This window comes from Protopterus annectens, chromosome 1.part2 (genome assembly GCF_019279795.1).
Source record: "Protopterus annectens isolate FY-2018-M chromosome 1.part2, PAN1.0, whole genome shotgun sequence".
NCBI lineage: Eukaryota > Metazoa > Chordata > Ceratodontiformes > Protopteridae > Protopterus > Protopterus annectens.
Genome location: NC_056727.1, coordinates 208,464,031 through 208,477,674, shown reverse-complemented (window position 1 = coordinate 208,477,674; position 13,644 = coordinate 208,464,031). Strand labels below are relative to the sequence as shown.

At 42.4% G+C, this 13,644-nt stretch overlaps 1 protein-coding gene across 2 annotated transcripts in view; it reads right to left on the bottom strand.

Annotated features, from left to right (window-relative positions):
• Positions 1–13,644, bottom strand: part of MDH1 (malate dehydrogenase 1) — a 214,860-nt gene that overhangs the window by 113,148 nt on the left and 88,068 nt on the right. For both annotated transcript variants that reach the window (XM_044055535.1, XM_044055528.1), the window contains exon 6: positions 12,098–12,274. In XM_044055535.1, the coding sequence (XP_043911470.1) occupies positions 12,098–12,274 (177 nt within the window). The remainder of the gene's footprint in view (positions 1–12,097; positions 12,275–13,644) is intronic.

Genomic DNA, 13,644 nt, shown 5'->3' with positions numbered 1-13,644 from the left:
TTAACTTCATGTACCTTGAAAGTTCCCATTCTGAACAGAATCTGCCCAGTCATCTCCTCAGAGTGGGATTTGATACCATTGACAACATGAGCTGGGAGATCCCAGGAGATAGGTGATCCCCAGCAGAAGTTGGAAGATCTGGAAAAGCCAGTAAGAGTTCTGACCTACTCTTTCTGTCCTATCCTCCTTAGGTTTTTGTTTCTCATTTTTCTTGTCATCAAATGGTAGGCGGCTTTTCAAAATGAGTTTGCTCTTGAGCTGTTGGTTACCAACGTTTTCAGATTTATTTCAAGTGTCCTCCACATGATCCACCCTAGGTATGCAACAAAGAAGTTGTTTGTATCCAGGGAAGGGATGGGGGGCTGCAGGGGCGATCTTCACTTCAAATATATTTTAAAGCCTGATGCCTTAGTCCTTTTATTTGCATTTTTAACTTAACTAAAACTATCTTAGCAAGGAAGAACAGCAAACAGCAGTACAATAAACTAAGCTGTAAAGGCCCAAATCAACAGCCAACTTAAGATGGGAGTGGGACAGCAGAAAAGATTATGTTTTGAAACAACTCACTGAAACTTTGAAAAAACTATCTTCAACAAATGTCATAATAATTTTTTTGAGAATGGGATACTTATCTCTTTGGGCAGAAACTTAATTTAAAAATGCTCAGACCTGGCATCACTCTTTCTAATGCTGTCCATGATATGGAGAAAAGAGGGATGAGTGGTGCATTATGAGCACAAGGGGAGTAGTAGGAGCTTGGGAAAGCCCTAGGGATGTGAACAGATGTGCTACCTGTGGCAACTAGTTGTGGACAACCTGGATTATGTATTATCATTCGTTCTGCTTTACTATGATGAAAGAAAATCTAGATTGATGTAGCTATTTGTACAGTTTGCAAGCACATTCATAGCTTAGCTGACAGCTGGTTATTGCTTGGGGCTGAACATAGTAGTGTTGGGTCATCTGCTTACTGAATTAGAAGTTATGTACCTACCATAACGTTCCATGTTAGTTGTCTTCTCTCGCCTTCTTTCTTGCTGGATGGGTTCGGAGCCGACCCTCGGCTCCGACTCGGCACTTGCTTAGCTTGAGAACTCCTTTTACCAGCTCGAGGCAACCCTATATCCCATGATGCAAGGCGAGACTACCTCAGATCTCGTTTGGTAGCTAAATAACCCTGCCAATAATACTAATCCCAAAGGAAGAGCACAACAAGCCTAGAAAAACTAGGCAAAAAGTTCTTAAGATAGACTCTCTAAAGAACTAAGGAGAGTGAATCTGATAAAGAGAACTCTTCAAGATCTGTCCAGGCCACGGGGAAGGAGGGAGGGACGCAAGAAAGAAGGCGAGAGAAGACAACTAACATGGAACGTTATGGTAGGTACATAACTTCTAAATGTTAAGTTGTCAATCTTGCCTTCATTCTTGCTGGATGGGACCGCGTCCCTAGCACCTGTATCCCGGGTGGCTCAATGGAACAGACTCTTGAGTACTGTGGAACCAAAACTGGCTCGGTCCCTGGAGGCCAAATCTAATTTGTAATGAGAGACAAAGGTATGAGGAGTGGCCCAAGTAGCTGCTGCACAAATGGTATCAATGGGTAACCTATCCTGAAAAGCTGTAGAAGTGGATAGGCTCCTGGTTGAGTGTGCCTTCGGTTTTGAGGGTAGTTGCTTGCCTCTGAGCGAATACACATAAGAAATGGAGGAAGATAACCATCTGGATAAGGTCACTTTTGATACTGGGAGACCTTTTCTGTTTTCTGCATAGGAGACAAATAATTGATCTGATTTCCTGAATTGTTTAGTTCTATGCAAATAATACCTGAGCTGACGATGGACATCCAAAAAATGAAGCTTTTGTTCAGCTCTGTCAGAATAATTTGGGAAAAAAACTGGCAGATCGATGGATTGATTAATATTAGTTTGAGAAACAACTTTGGGAAGAAAGGATGGATTTGTTCTCAAAGATACCATGTCCTTGTGAAAAACCAAGTAAGGGGAGCGGATGCAGAGAGCTTGAATCTCGGATACCCTTCTTGCTGAAGTGACAGCCAGTAAGAATATAGTTTTCCAGGTCAATAACTTCAAGGAGCATGAAGCAGGCGGTTCAAATCAAGGATGCTAACATCAAATTCAGATCCCATTGTGGAGGAGGATGTTTTATTGGAGGCTTTAGGAGAAAAACTCCTCTCAGAAAAGCTTTGCATAGTCTATGTGACATAATGTTATGATCTTGCAAGCCAACGTGATATTTGGAAATAGCCGCCAGTTGAACTTTGACTGTTGATGAAGAAGATCCTGACTGAAAAACTTCAGCTAGAAAATCTAAAACAGAATGCACAGGTGCAGTAAAGGGATCAATGTGCCTGGAGTTTGCCCAAAGGGAAACGTCGCCACTTGCTAGCATAAACCGTTCTGGTGGCCGACTTCAAAGAAGCTATTAAGATATCTCTGACAGGATCAGAGATCATAGGAAGCCTGGCTAGGGAAGGAAGTGGAGCAACCAAGCAGTGAGGTTGAGAGAACGAATGGCCCGGTGCTGTTGACCCGATTGGTGGATCAAAAGATCCGGAACTGGGTCCAGATGCCAAGGCTGCACCAGGAGGTGATGATGCAGAGTCGGAAACCAAATTTGTCGAGGCCAGTAAGGGGCAATGAGAATCAACTTGGCCCTCAAAACGGTAGCTTTGTGAATAACCTGTGGAATTAAGGGGAAAGGAGGAAAGGCGTACAGAAGTCCTCGGTGCCAATCCTGGGTTAGACAGTCTCTCAGGGGTTGGCCTGGTAGAGGAAAGAGGGTGAAGAAGTCCAGGCATTTGTTGTTTTGGGGTGTAGCAAAAAGATCGCAACAAGGGGTGCCCCACTTCAGAAATATCTCGTCCACTATCGATTGATTGAGAGACCACTCGTGAGGCATGAGAATGGCTCTGCTCAGTCTGTCCGCTAAGAGGTTGGACCTGCCGGGGATGTGCGTTGCTATCAGAAACCGATGAGAGGAGATTGCCCATTGCCAAAGTCTGAGAGCTTCTCGACACAAAGGATAGGACCTGGTCCGCCCTGCTTGTTGATGTACCAGACCACAGACATGTTGTCCGTTTGAACTGCAATAGTTCCCAGCGGGAAGAAAGTCGTTGAGGGCTTGCAACGTTAAAAGCACCGCTCTCATCTCCAGGACATTTATGTGCAGATGGTATTCGATGGGTTGCCAAGTCCCGTGGACCATCTTGCCCTGATAATGCCCCCCCCACCCGATCAGAGAGGCATCCGTAGTGACTGTGGCAACCGGAGGAGGGGAACAAATGGTCGGCCCTGATGAAGTAGAGGGGAAGATATCCACCAGGTTAGATGAGTCCTGCACGATTGTGTAATCAAGATTTCGTGCCTCATGGGAAGGTTCTGGAACGACCACTGAGTGAATAACATCCACTGCAGAAGACGCATGTGGAAGCGAGCTAATGGTAGAAGTACAATGGCCGCAGCCATGAGACCTAGAACCTTCAGAACCAATCTGGCTTTGACTTTGCTGCTCTGCAATAAAATCCGAACGTATTTTTGGATGTCCAGAATTCTCTGATCTGTTAGTCTGGCTAACATACTGACAGTGTTTAATTCTGTGCCTATAAAGGTGATAGACTGGCAAGGCAGCAGAGAAGATTTTTCGAAATTCACCGATATTCCCAGCCTTTTGCAAAGCTGTAGAGTGTAGTCTCTACTCTGAAGAAGCTGATGCTTGGTGGTGGCAGAGAGGAGCCAGTTGTCTAAATAAGGAAACACCTGAAATCCTTGACGTCTCAGATGAGCTGTGACCACTGCCATGCATTTGGTAAACACTCTGGGGGCTGAAGTGAGGCCAAAGGGCAGGGCTCTGAACTGATAATGACTGGTCCCTAGCCGAAAGCGGAGAAACCTCCTGGAGCGCCTGTGTATCTTTATGTGAAAGTACGCGTCCTGAAGGTCTATCGAGCACATCCAGTTGTCCTTGCCCAGAAAGGGCAGAATGGACTGAAGCGTGACCATCTGGAATCTTGCCTTCTTGACAAATCTGTTTAGATTGCTCAGGTCTAAAATAGGTCTCCAATCTCCCGTCCTTTTGGGGACAAAAAGAATCTCGAGTAGGGATCCTACTTGGTCTGCTGGAACAGTCTGGACGGCTCTTTTTCTAGGAGCTTTGAAACCTCCTGTTTTGCCAAATCCCTTTGACCGGGTGAGATGTCTGGAAGGGATTGGTGAGGTCTGGGATACCTTTGAAGGGATTTTGTAACCCTCGGATATGATCGACTGTACCCACATATCTTGTGAAAGGGCATGGCTACTGGGTACAGTGATATCCTTCCCGACTGCCTCCAAGGGTGGACAGTCGGGCAACACCTCAGGGATGCTGAAAGGGCTTCTCAGGATGAGACTCCCTGTTGCCCTGATTCTGTGGACCCCCCTGCCTCTAGGGCGTCTATTATTGTTACCCCTCTGCCTCTGGGGTAAACTGACCACGTGTCTGGCTGCTCCTTGGGCTTTACGGAACCACATCTTTCCTCCTTTCTGACCCTTGGGATAGGGTCTAGAAGGGGTGGAAAAATGGACTCCTACGGCAGAAAGAGTTTTGCCGTCTTGCTCACACCTGGTCATGGTTTCCTTCACCTGAGGTCCGAACAAAGCCGAACTGTCAAAGGGGGTATTGGTGAAGGACGCCTTAAAGGGGTCCGCGAAATTACAAAGCCGCATCCAGGCTTGACGTCTAAGCGCCACTCCTGTGCCTGAGCTCTGCTCGCTCCATCGGCTGCATAGGATATGAGCCGCATGGAGGAGTTGGTTAAAGAATTTAGGATTGCTAGCTGTGAGGCAATCTTGTCTTGAGCCCCAGCAGCTGAAGGATCCTGAACCACTTCACCTAGTTCCTTGAGAATATCTCTTTGAAGTCTGGTGAAATGACAAAGGTAGTTCAGCGAACGCATAGCAAAGGTTGCTGAAGAAAACATCCGCTTGCCATACCTATCCATGGTCCTAGAATCTTTGTTAGGAGGATGGACGGGCACTGAAGGATCCGCAAGTTCCTTCTTGGTGGCCGCTGCCACCACCATAGCATCCACAGAGACGCCCTTAGAAAGAAACTGCTTGTCTGAAGGGGCCGTAATAAATTTGGGTGGCCTCCTGGGGACCGGTTCCACAGAATCTGGAGCTGCCCACGCCTTTCGAGCCACTACCTGCATAAGTGGGTCGAAAGGCGGAGACACCCAGGAGGTGGAGGGTCGGGATCCAAAGCCTCCAGGTATACCGACTCATCCTCGGAGGGGTCAATGGAGGCCAATTCCCCCTCTGTTTGAGGAGTTCAAGGATGTCTGAAAAGGAGACATCCTCAGAGGGGGACCGTGGGGAACCCTCCGACTCATCTAAGTCGGTATCAGATGTTGTAGACTCAGGGGAGTCTGTGTGTTTCCTCTTACACGTCCTCTTCCGAGGGGGTTCCCCTGCGGGATCAGGAGAAACCTCGGAAGAGGAAGTTATTCTCAATGGGGAAACCTGGGGCGATGGATCCCTGGGCCTGAGAGCAAGAGGCTGGCAAGAGACATCAACAGGCACCGAAGAGGGAGGAGCTAAAGGGACGGACCGTTGACCTGGCTCAGATGCCAGGACACTCCTCATCACCTCAAAGGCTCCTCTCCCAGGGAGAACAGAATATTCCCGTTCCGAAGAAATGGGAATTCCCAGCTCCACTGAGAGAAGGCTCCGAGGCCGATGTCGGTGCCGAGCTTACCAAAGCGAAGCCCGAGAGGGAGGCGGGGTCGGACAAGGGTCCGATGCCACTAGCCCCTCGGAGCCGACAAGGAAACTCGATGACGGATCCTTCAAGGAAGGTCTCATGGAGGAGATCGGAGCCGAAGGCGGAGCCGAAGTGGATGTATCGGTTCCGCGCCCGACACGTCGCTGTCGAAGCTCCGGCTCCGAACTCTGGAGGAGTCGGAGGAGGAAGTTCAAGGGAAGAGCAATAGCGAAGTCTGCTGAGACGGGCTATGGAGCATTTGGGCTAGTGCCTGTGACTTCAACAGCCTGCTTACCACCCTCTCTAAATCGTGGTCAGACAGCCTGGAAGATCTCGAAGATTGGCTCCGATGACTCCGTTCCGACAAAAGAGGAGACCTCGGAGCCGAGTGGATCGATTCCAAAGAAGGGGACAGAGATCTCTTCTTGGACGAAGCCATCGGAGTCGACGTCCTCTGGGTTCCAGATGGAGCCGAAGGCTTCTCGGCTCCGATACTGGATAACACGTCGGCTCCAGCCGGAGCCGACAATGCAACTGTAGATTGAGTGTCGGAGCCAGTAGGAACCGACACTACCACATCAGAGGTAGAAAGATCGGCTCCAGCGGGCGATCTCGACTCGAGGAGTCGGAGCCACCGGGGAAGGCTTAACCACTGTAGCCTGAACCTAAGGTGGCTTTGAAGGTTTACTCGACCCAGTCTTAGTGGGTGAACCTTCTGGCTTTAATAAGCCACGGAGGATTAACTTGTTCCTCCTCTCCTGCAGGACTCTCTGGCTAAAAGAATGACATATGGCACAGGAGTCCTGCAGGTGTAAAGGCCCCAGGCAGTAAACACAAGAAGTGTGACCGTCTGTCAGAGACATTTTCTGACAGCACGAGTCACACTTCTTGAAGCCTGAGACCTTTCCTTCCCTAGACATAGTGATAGAGACGAAAGTAGTGAACCAACCACCAGGACCGTTCAGCAAAATGCTCCTGTAGCTCGGAAAGCTAAAACCAATGATAGTAGATCACCAAACTGTTGAACAAAACTGTCCATAAACTGCATATGAGGCTACAATGCCTATGATGATGTACAAAAGATGCTACTCCGTTATAAAAATGAGCAATCTTTTAATGATGAACAGAGAAAATAAGCGCTTTCACGCGGTAAAACCACGCTTCTTCAGATTTCATTAATTCAATGTATCAACCTAGTTATTTATACCGCCAAAGGCGGGAAAATCAGACAATTAGCAAACCACTTAATCAGTTGATCAAATTGTATACTTGTTGCTAAGCAACTGTTACATTATAGGCACATCAGCGTTAAAAAACATAAATACAAAAAGCATAAATAAGCACATGAATGCATAGTATAAGCATGAGAACATGCTGTATTCCTAAACAAACTAATTTTGTATTAGGATCCGTTTCCTGAAACATAATTTAGACTTACATTCAGGTCACCTAAAAACAGTATTCAAAGGCTAAATCCCTAAAAGACATATTTACACTAGAAAACCATGACAAAGTAGACCCGAACATTGAGGGCTTGATGATCGGGACAATCACTTTGATCCGTCCGTTGTGATTAGGACTACAATTACTAATCCAATGAATACATAATCATTTATCAAATAATGTTCATACAGTCTTGAGCCTAAATGTTTTTTGCATTAAGTATGTTGCTGAGTGACTATTCCACTGCAAACACATCGGCGTTGAATGAACGTGGATGCGGGAGGCATGGGCAGGCACATAAACATGTGATATAAACATAAAACCATACTATATTTCTAAACAAGCTAGTTATATATTGAAATCAACTGCATAGAGCGTTGTTCGGCTTCTATTCATATCATCCTGGAGCCAATGTTCAAAAGCTGAACCCCTAAACAGTGTGTTTAGTGTCAGAAAGCCATGACCAATAGATCCAAGCATTAAAAGCATAATTATGGTACCAGTCACAGTGATCCGTCCGTTCTGAAGGGAGCTGTAGTTGCTCTCCCAATGAATACAAAGCCATTGGACAGGCACTGTTCATATGAACTTAGGCTCAAATCTTGTTTACATTAAAATATACATACTGAAGTATATATAATAAATGAAATCCTGAGGGATATATACCTAAAATAAAAACGGAAAACTTATTCCGTCTAAACACAAACTTGTATACTATCACAAACAAGAGAATTGAACACACAAATTATTCAGAAATACCCAACAACTAATATTCATGAAAAGATCACTCGTTGGTCTAAAACATATCTATGTGACAAGACATCCTAAGTCACAAGTTCATATAGTCACCAATTGCAAGCCATAGTGTGGGTCATATCATCCTATATTCACAGCTAGCCATAGGCATCAGTTATGACTATATATAAATGAAATAGCAGACAACCTATCCATATAATACATGACTTAATCTCAAACATCATGATCAGGGATGGTAAAAAATGCCACAGATGCAAAAAGTGCCATGATATATGCTGCAAGTATCACAACGATACAAATGTGCAGATACACACAGCTAAAAAGCTGGATAAGAAATGAATAAATAAGGACAAAATGAGTATAAATTAAAATACAAAAATGCATACCCACATGTATGTTATTTAAAACCTGGTCTAACATATGACATAGTCTAAGTAAAAACAACACACACACACACACACTAAACAGTCACACTATTAATCCCAAAAACACACACACAGATAGGGATTAAGAGAAAGAGGCCTAGGCCTAACTGAAAATATAAACTTAGCTATTTAACTAGAAAGTTTAAATAAAGGGGAAATAGGGTGGGCTGTAGAAAACTACACACTATCTGACTATTAAATAGAGAAAGGGAGAGAAAAAACCCTGACTAAATTGTTTGAAAATTCAAACTCACCTGAGCTGGCAAAAAAGAGACCTCTTCGCAAAGTGGCAAACGAGATCTGAGGTAGTCTCGCCTTGCATCATGGGATATAGGGTTGCCTCGAGCTGGTAAAATGAGTTCTCAAGCTAAGCAAGTGCCGAGTCGGAGCCGAGGGTCGGCTCCGAACCCATCCAGCAAGAATGAAGGCGAGATTGACAACTTAACATTGATGTTTATGGGTGGGTTGCTGTATAAGAAATTAATGAGTAGGGGAACTAATATAGAGGCTTGTGGCACTCACTACAATGGGTTGGTGAGCTAATAGTGTAATGGTCCATTATACACCTTGCACTTTCTTCCTTAGGAAGCTGAAGAACATGGCATGGTTTCAACACTGAGGCCTAGTTCCTTACGTTTGGGAAGAAGTACAGGTGTTGGATGGTATCAAACACCTTTGAATAATTAGGAAGACAGATGGTATATTATCTCCTTAATATTCTCATATGAAGTTTAAGAAGATCAGTAGGGTTGCTTCTGGGCTAAGTCCTGTGCTGTAGCCATGTTGTGCAGAGAAGAAAAGGTTGTTTGTAAGCAGATTATTAAGGAGTTACTAATAAAGTTTTTGAGTACTTTAGAGAGGAGAGGGTGACTACTTGCCTGTAATTAGTTCAACTGATGTGTCACCCTTTCATAAACAGAAATTAAGTATGACTGTTTCCAGAGTTCTGAATCACCACCTCTTTGACTGAGCGATTTACTAATATAGATTAATAAAGATATTTCATACATTATGGTACCAGTCTCACTACAGAGATATTCTGATGGGAGATTTCTCAGACAGTAGAGAGGTCATTTATAAGTTTTTGTAGGAGCTTTTTAATATTGTCATTTGGGGTAGGAGTGTGTAGAGAATTGTGAAGACATTTTGGTTTTATACATGGTAGTTAGATTAAGCAGTCACACTGGGAGTTGGTGGTATTCATAACATGTGGTAAATTTGCATGCAATACCACAGACATCTATATTTAAGAAAATAAATTTGAGATTTTCTACCCAGTATCAAATTAGTGACAGATGATAAGAAGTATTTGCGTTGTTGGTTTACAGAATGTTTTAAGCCATTGCAGTCATCCTGCTTTGGGTTTTGTACAGTATATTTACTTTGGTTTAATAGCTGTTTAAATTGTTCCAAATTGGTTTAAGTTTTGTTTTGTTGCCATTTTCCAACCCCTTTATCCTTTACAGTTGTTTTACTTCTGTGGTGAGCAATGATGCTGGAATAGATTACATTTTTTTACAGAGTTGCTAAAAGAGTCTGGGGCACTGACAAATGTTTTGCTAAAATGAGCTACAGAATCTGCTGCAATGTTTTAGCAGTTTCCAATTACACGTTATTTATAAGGATATTTATTTATTTAATATTATTATTTATTAGATATATAGATAAATAAACCTACGCTGAAGTCTGACATGTTTCCGGTTAAGTTGTCTTAGAAACATTTATTTTAGGGCAGCTCCATGCAGTATAGATAGGGTTATGGTTACTGATTGACAGTGTCAGACATTACTCCAACATGGATGACTCTGCTTGGGTAAGATGTTAGTAGCCAAACAATCACTTTCTTTACTAGCAGCTTTGCCAGGTCTGGTGGTTGTTTGGATTATCTTGGCAAATCCAAATAGGCTGATATTTTGTAGGCAGGATTTTTCTGTGGGTTTGGGTTAACTAATGTTAAGATCTCCTAGGATTATTGTTTACAATGGTATGCTAGTAGTGTGTCATGACAAATGTCTTGCGCATTAGAGTTCTTTATACAAAATGCACCTAGCTTTATGTATGTTGACTTTTGAGCAGTTAATATAACTTCTAATGTATTAAAATGTGCTATCAGAAATATAACATAAGATCTACATTTATTGAGTAAGCTACCCCTTTCTGAGGTACAATCAAAGCAGATTATGTCATGGTGAGGGGGTGTGAGATAGTCTTTTGTATCCATTTTAACCTATGTTTCTCTGCATAAGTGAAATGCATTTAGCAGTTGCTAGTAAGGTATTAGTAACAGGCAGTGTAAAACTAAGAGTTTCTTTGTCACCATTCTCTGTACTTTTATTATTTACATAAGGCGAATAAACTGAACTCTGTGGCCTTTTTTATGTCTTAACCTTTGTATGTGAAACAGTAAAGAAAAAACAAAAAAAAATACAGTACATATACAGAAACAAGTTAATTATATAATCCACAGAATATTGAATCTATAATATAACTGCTCCTGCAGAAGCACTAGGGTGTGGGACTTGAACCGTAACATTGCAACAGGGTTTCTGAAGTAATCTATGGGATTCTTAATTGCTGCTTAGGTGCAAACAGAACTAACCTGAAATGCAGCTGAAATGTACCATTCAAAGAGACCACAATGACTCACTATTATCAGTGTGTGCTCTCTAATACCAAGAAGGCCCAAAGTCTTAGAAATGCTATTTGTTTCAGGTGTGCCTAGACTGCAAAAGCCAGAGTATACTGTAAACATGTGCTCTCCATAATTCGTAATAATCTCCATATATTTCAAGGTGTTCAACTAGGCTCTAATACTAGGAATGTAACTGGCACTGTAGTAACTCTCCTGTAGACAACACAGACAAATCTCAGCTGAGATTAAGTTGATGCCTGGCATGACGAGTATCTATTAAAGTAATTTAATAATACTGCCGTTCCTATATAGGAATGAATCATAATGTACAGAGTGATATGGAACCAGCTACCTAGTGTTGGCAACTATTTTAAAAACAAAGTGCTGGCACTTGCTGTTGTGTCTGGCCCATGACTACACCTTTAAGTCCTTTATTCTTCCTACACAAAACAAGCAAGTAAGACATAGCCTAGCAGACAATTTTGAGCATTTGTTTACATTTCCTCAAATGGACCTGGTCTTTCCTTTCCTACTTCAAGAAAGGAAAGCAGCACATTTTTAGGCCTATAAACCTCTTGGCAGAATCCAGCACTCGACCTAGGCTTACCTGCAATGTGTGTCTGGAACCTGGCTTGTCCACAATGTGCATTTGGCTCAGTTCCACAGAACTCCCTAAAGGCTCAAAATCTCATAAACCAACATTATACAGTATGTTTTCACACACACAGCAAATAACTGTATGTTTGTTTTCTGTAATGTAACAATGAAGAGTACAAAAATGGTAAGTAGTGCAACGGCCTTTACCTGCTGCATGCTTTCAAAATAAGAGGCTCAAAGGTCCTTCACATTTCTTCCAGCAAGAGCATTAACCATCACATAAGACCCAATCTACCATGCTAGTACTGGACTGTGCTTTGTACTATAAGGCGGGTTAAAATTCACTCTGAAAAATTTCACATTACCCATTCATGAAACACTTAAGATCAAATTCTTAGCAAGAAGAATTATACTTAGCAAAAAATGTGTGCAGATGAATTTCTGATAGGCCTGTACTCGTAATAAAGTAAATTAGAGATGAACTTACTGTGATGAAGTCCCCTTTCAGCCAGCTATCATCCTGCACAGCTTCATATACCCCAATGGTCTTTCCTTTGACTGTAGCTTTAGCGTGGTTAACATCTGGAAACTGAGTAGAAGAATGGTTTCCCCAAATAATAACATTTTTGACATCTTTGGCAGGGATGCCAAGTCGAACTGCAATCTAACGAAAAAAAAGGCATTCAATTACAAGATGCCACCTGCTTTTTAAAAAGACAGATTCTAGATGGACAGCAGACAAATTTATGCCTACAACAGAATATGTAATACAAAACCACCAGCAAAATATTCAACAGCAGATCTTTAAGAACGATTTTTTATCATATCAACCTGCAAGTAACACACACAAAGCCAGATGTTCAGCATTATTTCTGTCAAGTATACTAAAGGAACTAATAACCAAATGAAGAAAATACAAAACTATTAAATCCAACAGGTTCCAGAAGCAAGAGGTTCACACCATAAAAAAATGGTTTAGTGCACAAACCCATGAACACATTTTACAGATAAGCACTTTCATCACAAATAGAGACTTCATCAGATTACAGAAAATGAAGCTGTTGTTTAAATACTTGCAACCAGTCATGTCACTGAGTCTGCCAAACAATTTAAAGAAACATTAACCATTTTATACAAAATTACTTAAAACACAATATCAGACCTTAAAAACATCACCTTCATACATGTTAATTAATTAAATAAATAAATAAATACAAACAATTAAAACATCTAAAACGCATCATCTAAAATATGTTTTAGTCTTAACAAACAGGAGATGGAAACTGTACCATTAATGTCTGGTGCATAACCTGCATTTAATCTTAGTTGCCAGGCAAGCTCTTTTTTCTCCAGTATTAAACCCCAGGTATCCCCTCTGCCATTTTCAATATGCTGTTCAACTATAATAAATTTAAAAGCATGGTCGGGGTAATTATTAATGTGCTTAGCCAAAACATTTTTTTATTATGTTTTTTTACATCATGCAGATGTTCATAAACTTTGTCTTTTCAAACCGTTCTATTTTTCTTACATAAAAGCACAGACAGCTCTGGCATAACGCAATGTAAATAACCCTTTCTGTTAGGCAGCTGAACCTACCTGGGATATAAACCCTTCTCCCATTAATAATAAAGCTTTCACCAACAGCAATATTCTTGCAAATTTTATAATTATGACATTTAAACATGCCCTTTGTTTGTTTGGAGGTGGGCATCATAAAACTTTGCTCTAAGAAAAATTTTAATAAGCGTTGTCGCCTCACAGTAAGACGTTGTCCCATTCGATTCTCAGCTAGAACATCTTCTGTGTGGAGATGTGCGTGAATGGGCGTATCTTTGTTGAAGGTTGTGCGTCAGAGCTGGCAAATCGGCACGTAAAAAATCTACTGCCAATCATTAGCGGACCGGAGTTCCGCTGTGGTGACCCCCTTAACCAGGAAAAAGCAGAAAGACACAACAACCTATTCTAAGAACTATAACTGGTCATTCTCCCAACTTTTTGTTACCCCCCCCCCCAGCATACTCATTCAGTACA